The sequence below is a fragment of the Mauremys reevesii genome, linkage group 11 (genome assembly GCF_016161935.1).
Source record: "Mauremys reevesii isolate NIE-2019 linkage group 11, ASM1616193v1, whole genome shotgun sequence".
In the NCBI taxonomy this organism is placed as follows: domain Eukaryota; kingdom Metazoa; phylum Chordata; order Testudines; family Geoemydidae; genus Mauremys; species Mauremys reevesii.
The window spans coordinates 43,000,913-43,012,562 of NC_052633.1; the positions used below are offsets into that span (position 1 = coordinate 43,000,913).

An 11,650-nucleotide genomic window follows, 5' to 3' on the forward strand; every position below is an offset into this window, starting at 1 on the left:
CTATATGGATTCTACAAAAATGTAATGAGTTTCCATGAAAATGAGGGACGTGTAGGTTCATATTCCCTGTATACTGATTTCATTTAAGTCCCAGTTCAGTTTAAAAATTAAGCATGTAAATAGCCACATTGACTTCAACAGGACTACTTGTGTGCTTAAAGTTAGGCATGTGCTTATATACTTTGCTGATTCACGGCCCAGAAATTCAATTTGCATGTCTTTCTCACATTGGATTTAACTATTTGAAAATTTGAAAAAAGATCCACAGAATTTGGCACTGAGCTTTCCTATAAATATATTTCTAAATATGTGGGCATATCTTTTCATAAATCTGTATCCACACAGCCTACATAGACAGGCAGCTGTAGGCACAAGTGGGGTGTACACATTTTCTTGGATTGATTCTTCATTTAGAGTGAATATCTATATAGTAAGCCTATACCTAAATTTTCAAACCAAAATCAAAGGACAAATAATGTCTAATCACACTAAAATTTATACAAAAAATTAACCTGTAAGAATCTTGAACTGACTAAGAGTAGTACTATCACAACCCATTCAAGATAAACACAGTATTCTATTGACAGGGGTATGTGGAGTTAATGGGAGTTATACCATGACTTAATTTATTCCATTATGTAGCCCATTTATCATTTTTGTAATTTTTGACATCCATCTGATATAGGAATGCAGAACTTCCCAATTAAATCTTCATTGAAAATGTACTGGCTGCCTTGATATATAATAAAGCCATACATTTTGCTTATTATATTATTTACTATTTTATCTTGTTAATTCCTAGTGTATTAACAAGTATTTTCAGGTATTTAATTAGAGATTGGGAGACAAAATTTCAGTTTTTAGCCTGTGTCGTTTGTGAACAATATTAAAGGTGTTAAAATATACAGGATCATTCACAGCTTGACCAAGCAGAAATCATTCCCAAGTGATTTCACTTTGTAGAAACACAGGCCTGTGTAGTAAGAAGAGGCCACCTTGCCTATTAGAAACTTCCTTACATTCGTAAAACAGCCACTGCTGGCAATGATCACCTCTGGGAGAAGCTGTCCAGGTGACGTGAGAGCCGGAGGTCCACCAACTAAAGAAACCACTCCATTGCAATCTACAGTGCTGTGCATTTTCCCATTAGCGGGAAGCACTGGTACCATCCTGGATGACCTACTGGCCTGACTAATGTTACTGTTGCGCCGTTCACCATGTCTATGTGGAACAAAGAGAGAACCTCTTCTACTCTCACTGTCTTCAAAAGTACTATGTTCGTCATCGGCAAAGTCATTTTCTGATCCTACATCCTTTGCTCGACCTCGGAAGCTGAAAAGACTCGTTCTGCTGCTGCGCCTTGGGGAAAACAGGGAGCCACGAATGCTCAGCAAAGACTGTATGAAAAGAAAATTACATAATTATTAGCTGAAAATTCTTAAAAAATGTTTTCATATGGACAAAGTTAATATGTTCTAAAAATTTGTCATAGACAAAGAAAGAGACTATTACACACACGCGTGCGCGCACACACACACACACACACACACACACACTTTTTTAGGTGGCTTGAGAGTAAAATTAATCAAAGAGAGCACACAAGTGATTGCCACTGCCCATAGTTACTTTGCCACTCAGAAAAATAAAATCAATCAGTTTAATTATAGTAAAAGATGCTGTTTAATGAAATTGCTTCCTCTAGCTCTCTGCATATTTTATTGCATGCTGTTCATAAATTAATAAAACTGATGCTAGACTCTTATTTATTCCTGCTTTGGGTTGGTCTATATGTTTGGCTACATACATTTTTTTGCAAATTTCTTGGGCCCTACTTTGTACTGACAGACAGCCAACAAATATGAGTTAGCTTAATAAATGTAAATATTTTCCTAGATATTATTCATTTATGCCCCAATCCTGCAAGGAGTTCTCAGAGGGTTTTTTTGTTTGCATTTCCTTAAACAAATACTAACAAGGGTCATCTTGCAAAAACATATGGGCATATGAATAAATTTACTTGTGTGAGTAGTCCCATTGAATTTGATACGCATGAGTCTTTTCAGGATCTGACCTCAAATTAAGCTCCAGTCCTAAAACCATTCAAACATTTGGGGTACCTTAACTCATATGAATACGCTTCTTGATTTGATTTGAATGATTACATATGGTCATCCTTTATTATAATTTAATTAAAAACACTATGGCCCTATCTACACTTACGGCAGCATGTAGGATACATGTAACTAACCACTCCAGTGAAAAGGAGGCTGTGAACACACTTCAGAGTGAAGCTCCACATGGCAATGAAAGGCTCTGGCTGAAGGGCGGCGGGGGACACTACACTGCTAAAAATAGCAGTGTAGATGGCGAGAAGCACTGTTGGGGCATGTAGAGAGTATGTAGAGTATATACCATAAAGTTCTGGCATGTCTTTACTCTACTCATCTAAGCAATGCCTCATCATCTACATGGCTATTTATACCTGTGCTGGGGAGCATTCAGTGTCTGTATTCTACATAGTGCTGTAAGTGTAGACATAGCTTATATTGCTGGAGCGATACGACTTTGTGTTGTTATCCTATCTGATCTCACTTACTAAACATGCTTGAGCTGAGTCAGTGTTGGGATCCAAGACCTCTGCATAAAAGACCGCTGCGGAAGGAAGTATGCTGTGGATTCTGTAGATGGCACTCTTCTCTCTCAGTCATCATTGTGCCAATGCCACAGGAGAGAGGCAAGTGGCACTTTGCTACTGGCACTGCTATCTTTTTCTGAGACATAAAACCAAGGTCCTGAAACTAATGAACACTTTTCACATGAAAAATTTCACGTGGAAATTTTTGCCATGTGAAGTGACTTTGTGACCCTCATATTTTATTTTTTTGTGAAGTTCATTAAATGGCTGCTTTGTCACTGGAAATGTGATATTTCAGATTACAAACATGCAAAATTTTGAAACCACTATTCACTCTGAATGCACCCATTTTCACAAGTAAATGGGCCCATTTTCAAGAAAGAAATGTGAGAAGTGACACATTTTTCATTCAGGTGGGTTTTTTTAATTTGCAATGAAAAACAAAATCTCTCTAATTCTAACAGCTTCGTATTTCACTGCAAGTGTTTAACAAAAAGTCCTGACCATCTGAAATTAATTAAAGATCCTGTCAAGTATAAGAGGGGTAGATGTGTTAGTCTGGATCAGTAAAAGTGGCAAAAAGTTCTGTGGCACCTTATAGACTAACAAACGTATTGGAGCATGAGCTTTTGTGGGTGAATGCATCTGACGAAGTGGGTATTCATCCACAAAAGCTCATGCTCTAATACGTTTGTTAGTCTATAAGGTGCCACAGAACTCTTTGCTGCTATTAAAGATCCTGTGACACCTTGTGTCCTTACCATTACTGAACTCTCCATGACAAACAGATTATGATGCAATAAAGACACAGTTTAACGGATAATACCACTGTACCTGATGTGGAGAAGAGAACCTCTTTTCATATGTCAGCCTGTTCCCTTCAATGGAGAATCGGAAACCTTTCCTTCTGATGCTATCTTCTGATTCAGATTTGTGAAAATCTTCCTCATCTTTCTCCTCTCCTTCAGACTGCTCTTTCTGTTTTCTCTTCTTCCTTCTGTTCCTTCTCTCTTTAGCACTCTTTGAACTCAACTTCGATGCTTCAGAAGAACTTTCAGAGAATCCTCCTACCCCACCTACTCCGCTGAACTCTCTTGAATCAGCTGCTACTGCAGCTGCTGCTGCTGCCTGTTGTGTCACAAAGTTACACACAATTAAAATGTACAACACTAATATTTTTAAATTTATTTTTTTAAAGTGCGTGAATGTGATGTTTGTGAAAGTGAAGCACTGAAACCACTGAACCCACTTCATAAAGCATAGCATATTTCACAAAGCACCTTTCTGTCAATGCGCAAGGAACAATAATTCACCAGTCCACTGCAATCCAAACCAAAAATGGCCCTGATATTCTAGCCCTGAACCTGACAGGGAGTAGAAAAGTCCAGAAGAAAACTGCATCACTGGAGCCACAGGTGAACAATCATGTTTTTGTTGGATTAAAGAAGAGGGAACAATATAGCATTTTTTCAATGAATCTTAACCAGCAAACAAACTATACAAAGTTCAGGGAATTTAGTCAAAGAATGTAAAGAAAAGAAAATATAAGAGAAAAAAATCTGCAGTAACAGGGGATAACATTTCATTAAACCGCCTTTGCTGGGTCCTTTGCACATATGGATACTTTCCAACTCCTTAATGGACTAACAATGTCCAGTGACATCATTCCAGTAAGTGGTCTTCATAGAATTGAGTTAAACTATGTTCCGCAATAGCCCTGTTGCTGCTTATAGTCTCAAACATTTGTAGAGAATTTGACTAAATAATGCTTTTTTTAAAGCTGCAGTCAGCACCAGATGTTGCTAGAAGGCATAGCTCAGCAGGTCTTTAGCCAGACGCGTACCAGGAAGATACAGATCAACTCCAGCTTTAGCTAGCCACTGGCCAGGAGTATGATGTCAGTCAACCAACTAGTCCATTAGGAAGTGTGAGGGGCTTCAAAAAGAGGAAAGAGGCTTCAAAGCAGAAACCAAAGGTTCATGGATTCTAAGGCTAGAAGAGACCATTGTGATCAGCTAGTCTGACCTCCTATACAACACAGGCCATAGAACTTCCCCAAAATAAATTTCTTGAATCAACACATCCAGTCTTGATTTTAAAATTGTCAGTGATGGAGAATCCAATATGACCCCTGCTAAATTGTTCCAATGCTAATTACTCTCACCATTTAAAATGTATGCCTTTTTTCCAGTCTGATTCCAAGTGATGCAACAGTACTCTAGTGGGGAGCACTGCCCACAAAATAAGTAAGTTTTCTTTTGGCCTGAATCTCTATTGTAATTTTCTGCTCAGTCTTGCCATTTTCACAAAGTATTTGTCCTGAGTTACATTCAAGAAATGTAATGCAAAGTCATTTAGCTGTAAATAATTCATGTACTAGAACCAGTGTTTTTTTCACATCTCCACCTGAGACTTCAATCTCCAGTGTTTCAGCTCAGTGTTCTTCACCAGATTTGTTACTAATCAACAGACTGAACTGATCATTTAGGCCTGAGTAAGGAGTAGAGGAGAGTCATTATTTCTCTATTGCTCACCCTTGTTCAGGGGCTGTGTTTGTGTGGGGGGGAAGTAATTTACTACTGTGAAGGGGGCGGGGTTTATTCTCATGTGCGGCTGAAAAGGACCAGTGCATAGTCTTGAACTAAAGGAGCAGTTTTGGATAACAAAGGTACCTGAGCTTCTTCTTGTTGTTTTTTCAACTGTTCAAGCATCTGCTGAAATTCTGCCTCCTTCTGCTCTGCTTCTTCCATGGTTGCTTGATTCTGTTCTTCATAGGCCATGGCAACAACCGCCAGAATCAAGTTAATCAGATAGAAAGAACCCAGGAAAATTACCAGAACGAAAAATATCATGTATGTTTTGCCAGCAGCACGTAGCGTCTGGGGAAAAAACAAATAAATAGCTTTATCAGTTTTTTAAAGGTACTACATAGTCTTTATACACTATAATTTAGCAATGCACAATTCTATTATAGTAAGAGCTTGTATTGACACAACTGATTTTGGATAATTCATATAGTTTTCCATATAAAAATCTTGTGGGTCATATTCTGCTCACAAGTGCAAAACTAGAGTTAAATGGGCTTTGCAGAAGAATCTCTAGTGGGTTCAAGGTAAATAAGATTCTGCAGCTCAGCTGCTTCACAACTTCTACTACAAACTAGACGCTGTAGTAGTGTCAGCTGCCAAAGCTCTCCCCCTACACTGGGGTTTTATCCTGGAGATCTACACAGTAGAAGGCCCACTGGTCACACCTTATCCTTATCCACACCCAAGGAGGTTGGAGACAGGATGTGCCCCTTAAGGAGGAAGCATGGTCTAGTGACATAAAGAACACTGGACTGGGAGCCAAACATGACTCTGGTATTCACTGATTGTGTTTGTACAATATACTTTACCAATTTGGGTAAAGATTGATAGATACATTACTCACCTTAATACAGTTATTCTTGATTATTCACAATTATTCTTATTATTTATGCAGTATAACCTAAGAGCCTCAGTCATCCACCAGATCCCTATTATGCTCGGTAGTACAGAAACACAAAACACAAAGATGGTTCCTGCCCCAAGCATTCTCAGGGATATGTGGATGAAAAGCACTATGTAAATGCTATGTTATAGTTCTTGTTGTTGTTGTAGTAGTAATAGTGTTTATTTTAGTGGATCCTCACCAGCTGATAAAGATTCTCCCAAAAGTCCTGAGTCATCAATCGAAAGAGTGACAAAAACGCCCAGCTGAATGTGTCAAAGCTTGTGTAGCCATAGTTGGGGTTTCTACCAGCTTTTACACATATATATCCTTCTGGACATTGACTACAAAAGAAGAAGAAATGCTATTTTAAATAGATACTCCAAATCATAACACACTACTGTACATCACAGAAATGTTCAGGAGTATGAGTTGCCAACATTCAGGCATTTACTCAAGATTACATTATTATCAGCTAAAATTTTATGCTACAAAACAATCCAATAAAGGATGCTGTAAGGTTAACTAAGATAAAACAAATTAGAAAAGAAAAAAAGTATGTTATTTTCTAAGAACACTTCAATGCTTTAATAATAAAATTTATAATAAACTATCCTTCCCATTCATGCTCTTGATTCTCACAAGCTTGTCAGCTGTCAGCACATCTCCTGTGGAATTGCAAAAGAGTGTCCACTGGCATGGCTGATAATAAGGGCACTACTCAGCCAGATGGCAGCAAATGTTTATTCTCAAAGTATTTGAATGCCTACTTTTAGGGAAAGAGGCTAGTCTGATGCACTTAGATAGGACCATTGCAAGTTCAAGTCATGTTGATGCTGATACTCAGAAATCCAGTATCATACTCCAGAAACTTTGTTGATTTGAAATAATACACTGTGGAAGACTGCAGTGGATTGTCCGCTTGTGTGTTCCTACGTTATATCTATACATATAACTGTTATCATAAAAGACAATAAAATATAATGAAACATTTTCTTACCCTGCATCTGAACTATTGCCACACAGCAGAGCATCATTTTGTCCTTCCAAAAAGTAAAAATGACCTGTTTATAAAGAGAAAGGGGTTGAGGGTAGGGGGGAAGTGAGGTGAATTTACTGAAAAAATGTGTTTAGTCACCATTTAAAGAAACCATTTAAATCTAAATTTATGCATACAAAATAATATAAACTTTTGGGTTTTAAAGGAAATTAATGTAACCATAACACGGAAACCACAAAAATAATTTTAGGAGAGATATCTTATAATTTTAGAACTAGGGGAAAAAGCAAAAATAATGTTTTTGACAAACAAAAGATTTTCTACCAGGTCTAGAAGATTCATTTCTTTAGAGAAACAGCAAAGTAATAGTACTGTAGAATCTTGTTAAGCCATACAAATGATTGGGAGACCCTCTGTAGATTACCAAATTTTATATGTTTGCAAATAGAACAAACACCATGAAAAATTACAAGGATGCTGAATCAACAAAATCTATTTGTCCATATGTTTTATATTAATTATTTGTGATACTTCATAGGATACTACTTTATTCAACTACTACACTACAATTTATCAAAGTAATTAAATCTTAGTAACATGAGAACTCAGTACAGCATGCTGCTATTACACTTTGATTTTGAGAAGTGGAGGGAGACCACCAAGCTCTGTGTGTGTGTGTGTGGGGGGGGGGATTACTAAGCCAAATTCTCTGGAGATGTAAATGGATCCATGTTCTACTGCACTTAAAGTTTCATTACTGAATAACAAACATAATCAACTTAAATCCAAAGTAAATAAAAGTAGAGAGATGATTTTTAGATATCCACAAAGATGTTCAAAATTCAGCCCTTGGTGAAACAGCACAAGCAAAATGCTAGATTGTGCAACTCTTACTCCTACTCACAAGCACTTACTCAACCAAGCAGCCCCATTGTCATAATTAGGATAATTTTTAAATTAAGTGCTCATCAGGGTGAGTAAGGGTTGCACAATCCAGACCAATATTAAGGGATAATCCAAATTCTATCATCAAGATGAAGAACTATTTGTTTAAAATTCTCATGGAAGCAAAAGAGATTGGAATGTACTGTTCGGAATTAGCAGACTTTTCTTCTTTGGTAACTCCCAAACAGTATATCCCAATTTCTGTCTTTGGTCTAAAGGCTGACAGGAGTAAGGGGAACAGAGAATACACATATCTGTAAGCAAAACCAAAAATATCTATTCTTTGTGGGCATTCATGGGTAAAATTGCATTTCTGGTGTGCTTCATATTGACAGATGTAACTGGTCATTTTTTTGACCTTTTGTCCCACAGTAAATTTACTTGTGAAGGAATATTGACTATGCCTCTAGCAGAATAAAACTATGCTAAGAGGAAAATTTGCCTTGAGGTACAGACACAAAGCTTTCTGTTATGAAATCAGATGATATCCCATGTGCCACATATTGGGCCAGAGGAATGACTAATCTTAAAATGCCAATGGCAGTAAGAATAGGTTTGATTCACAAAAAAGACAACTCGTTTTACTTATGAAGAAATGTGTGGGAAATGCAGATTCTTGCCCCCAGTTTCCTTTGTGCCACTCAAGAGGTGCAAAAGGAACAGCAATTTACCCTATCTCCCCTGTATGGATTCCCCCTGGAATGGGGAATCTCTAATAGGTGTAGCACCATCAGAACTAGCTCAACTCTTGTTGCAAGTGGCATGTCATGGCAGGGAGGGGGAATAGCCAGAGAGGGATGTTTTCTGGTTATCACCAGAAAGCAGACAGTCCCTTATGTCCATTCTGTTTTAAAACTCACTGCAGTGATCTCAGAGACCAGGTCTACAGACTTAGGATAGGACTATGGTGCTAAAAACTGTTGCATAGATGGTTGGGTTTGGGCTGGAGCTCAGGTTCTGAAGCCAGGGGATGGGCTGGGTTTCAGAGCTGGAGCTCCAGCCAGAGCCACAATGTTTTTGTGCTATAGCGTGAACCCAAGTCTGTAGACGCAGGCTCTGAGATTCGCTGCTGCAGGTTTTAAAATGCAGTGTAGACTTACCCTTGTGGACCATTGCCAGCTGGGCCACAGGAAACCAGACAATCAGGGAACTGTAACCAGCTCCTTGACCATGTCTCTACACTACTGCAACAGCATAAGCTGGACACAGTAGAGAATCTAATATAAATACAGACAATGTGCAGACCTTATGCCCCAGATGTCTTAAAGAAAAACTGCAGTCCCACTGTAGGAGGTCATCTAATAACTATTTAGAGAGGAAGGATGGAGCAGTAGTTGGGGCACTAGCCTGGGAATCACGAAACTTAGAATCAATTCCCTGCTCTATCACAGACTTCCCATATAACCTTAGGTCCTGTTTTTAAAGATATTTAGGTACCTAGTGTGGATTTTTAAAAAGTCATTGGGTCTTTTGAAAATCCCACTAGGTGCCTATCTGCATCTTTAGGCACCTAAATACCTTTAAAAATCTAGCCCTTAGTCTCGTGGCTCAATTCCCCATCTGTAAAATGGAGATAATAGTAAACAGGAGTGTTGAGAGGATAAATATATTACAAGACTGTGAGGGGGAGATACTATAGTAACAGGGGCTAAGTATGTACGACAAGATCTAATTACAATGTAGGTTAAATCACTAAACATGATCGTAAGTATAATAAAATAGATCATTAACAATCAGAAAAGGAGCTGACACCTTGACAGTAATGGTATAGATTAGGACAAAGGAAATACAGCTCATCATATCAAAGCATGACAAAGACTTCCAGAATTGTTCTATACTGATTCTTATTATTTTTATTAACGTTTTTTATTTCTTAATGTAACAGTTTGTGTCTTTAACCAGCTGCCTGTCTGAGACAATGCAAATGCTGCACTGGTTCCTGTACCTTCCTTTAAATCATTGTCCAAATGGTAGGATATTAAGGATACTAAAGTGTTAGGTCATTGATTTATTCACAGATTAGAAATAAATGAACAGCTGTGTAATATGCAAGCTCTTGCTTATTCCTCCAGATCAAGACTCAGCTAGAGGGATTAGTTGTATTCCATCCAAGCCATCTTTAAGAATTTTTTAAGGGAAATTTTAACATGCGGCGATAATATGATGATGATTTATTGATGAGAAATTTTAATCCACACTGAGACTATTTATCTATACATAATGCCTTCCTTAGTTGTACCAGAACTACCAGACCTTTGACTTTTTATATCTTTAAATCTGGTTATACTACTTTAATCTTAATGGAAAGACAATAGCACCATGCTTTTCTATCTGTTTTTAAATCTTTCAGACAAAACAATGTAATGAATCATAAATTCTTACTTCTATCCTCGATGTACTCCTCCCAATTAAATGTGCTCACTGTTGTATTAACAAATGTTCCATTTTCGCCCATTGTGCTATTAAAGTAGGAAATAACATTTATTTCCAAAGTAGAATTGTCTGGAGGCCACTGCAAGCATTTGTGCCTCAAGTTGCCCATGAACAGCTGCAGCCCTATTAGTGCAAATACACTCAGACAAAACACAGTCAGGATCATTACATCTGAGAGCTTCTTCACAGACTGAATGAGGGCTCCCACGATAGTCTTCAAGCCTGCAAACAGAAAGGGATTTTTATTATGATGTTAAACAGATACTAAACATATAAAATATTATGTGCTTTTTTCCTGAAAAGATAAAGATTTCATGCAGAATGACAAGAAAATGATTCTAATGTTTGTGATATAGTAAATTTTATGAAAAGCCTGATCGCTTGTGAGGATGAATGAAAAGCTGTAGGTTTATGTTCATTTGAGATTTGTGTATAGAAATAAAGAATACATAATGCCAAACACATTGGTAATGCCAAAACCAGTGATTTTATTATTCATGCTATATCTCAGCCCTATATAGAAAAAGTTTCTTGTTTTCATTTGCTGATGCTTCTTGCCCAAACCTTTATTATATTGATTTGTTTAAAAAAATTTACATTGGTAAGACAGCAGAAAATATTTTATTACATGCTAATATTTTAAGGATACAGTGTTAAATCTTATGCTATAGAACAGGTGATGGTTTGGAGAAGAAAGACATCTTTAAAAAAATCCCCCATGCATGCCCATGCTATCCTTTATGGTTTTATTTCTTTATGTTAAATTTTTAAAACTGATTGCACGCGTCAATCCCAAGTGATTGCAACAAATGATAAAATTTGCATCAATATGAAAGCCTTAAGATTAACTTTTTTTAAAATGTATAAAGAAAGCTTGATGTCATAAGATGCAAATCACATAGGCTGTTTACTGCAAATGTCTCATGCAAGAATTTGTTAAACTCAAAGGCTGCTTCAGAAAAGAAAATAACACTAATACTAAAAAAGCAAAAAGCAAATTTAAATAAATTTAATTTTGATTCCTGCTTTTTATTTTGTTTATAATGTGTAGCAAGCAACACGGCTTATGCTTAAAATGTGTGATTAAAGCTTCAGTGGAATTAAAGTCAGCCTCAGTGTTTAACCTAGCTCTCACCTGGAATGACTGATATTGTTTTCAATGCTCG

At 37.2% G+C, this 11,650-nt stretch overlaps 1 protein-coding gene across 9 annotated transcripts in view; it reads right to left on the bottom strand.

Annotated features, from left to right (window-relative positions):
* The window catches only part of SCN2A (sodium voltage-gated channel alpha subunit 2), a 127,547-nt gene that overhangs the window by 76,490 nt on the left and 39,407 nt on the right, over positions 1–11,650 (bottom strand). For 3 of the 9 annotated variants that reach the window (XM_039495643.1, XM_039495639.1, XM_039495646.1), the window contains 7 exons: positions 11,620–11,650; positions 10,434–10,706; positions 7,107–7,170; positions 6,309–6,450; positions 5,308–5,514; positions 3,470–3,763; positions 1,020–1,397 (listed from right to left, as the gene is read on the bottom strand). The exon at positions 11,620–11,650 is cut by the window's right edge and continues 61 nt beyond it. In XM_039495643.1, coding sequence (XP_039351577.1) covers positions 1,020–1,397; positions 3,470–3,763; positions 5,308–5,514; positions 6,309–6,450; positions 7,107–7,170; positions 10,434–10,706; positions 11,620–11,650 — 1,389 coding nt within the window. The remainder of the gene's footprint in view (positions 1–1,019; positions 1,398–3,469; positions 3,764–5,307; positions 5,515–6,308; positions 6,451–7,106; positions 7,171–10,433; positions 10,707–11,619) is intronic. The other 6 variants (XM_039495645.1, XM_039495641.1, XM_039495648.1 and 3 more) reach the window with 3 other exon arrangements.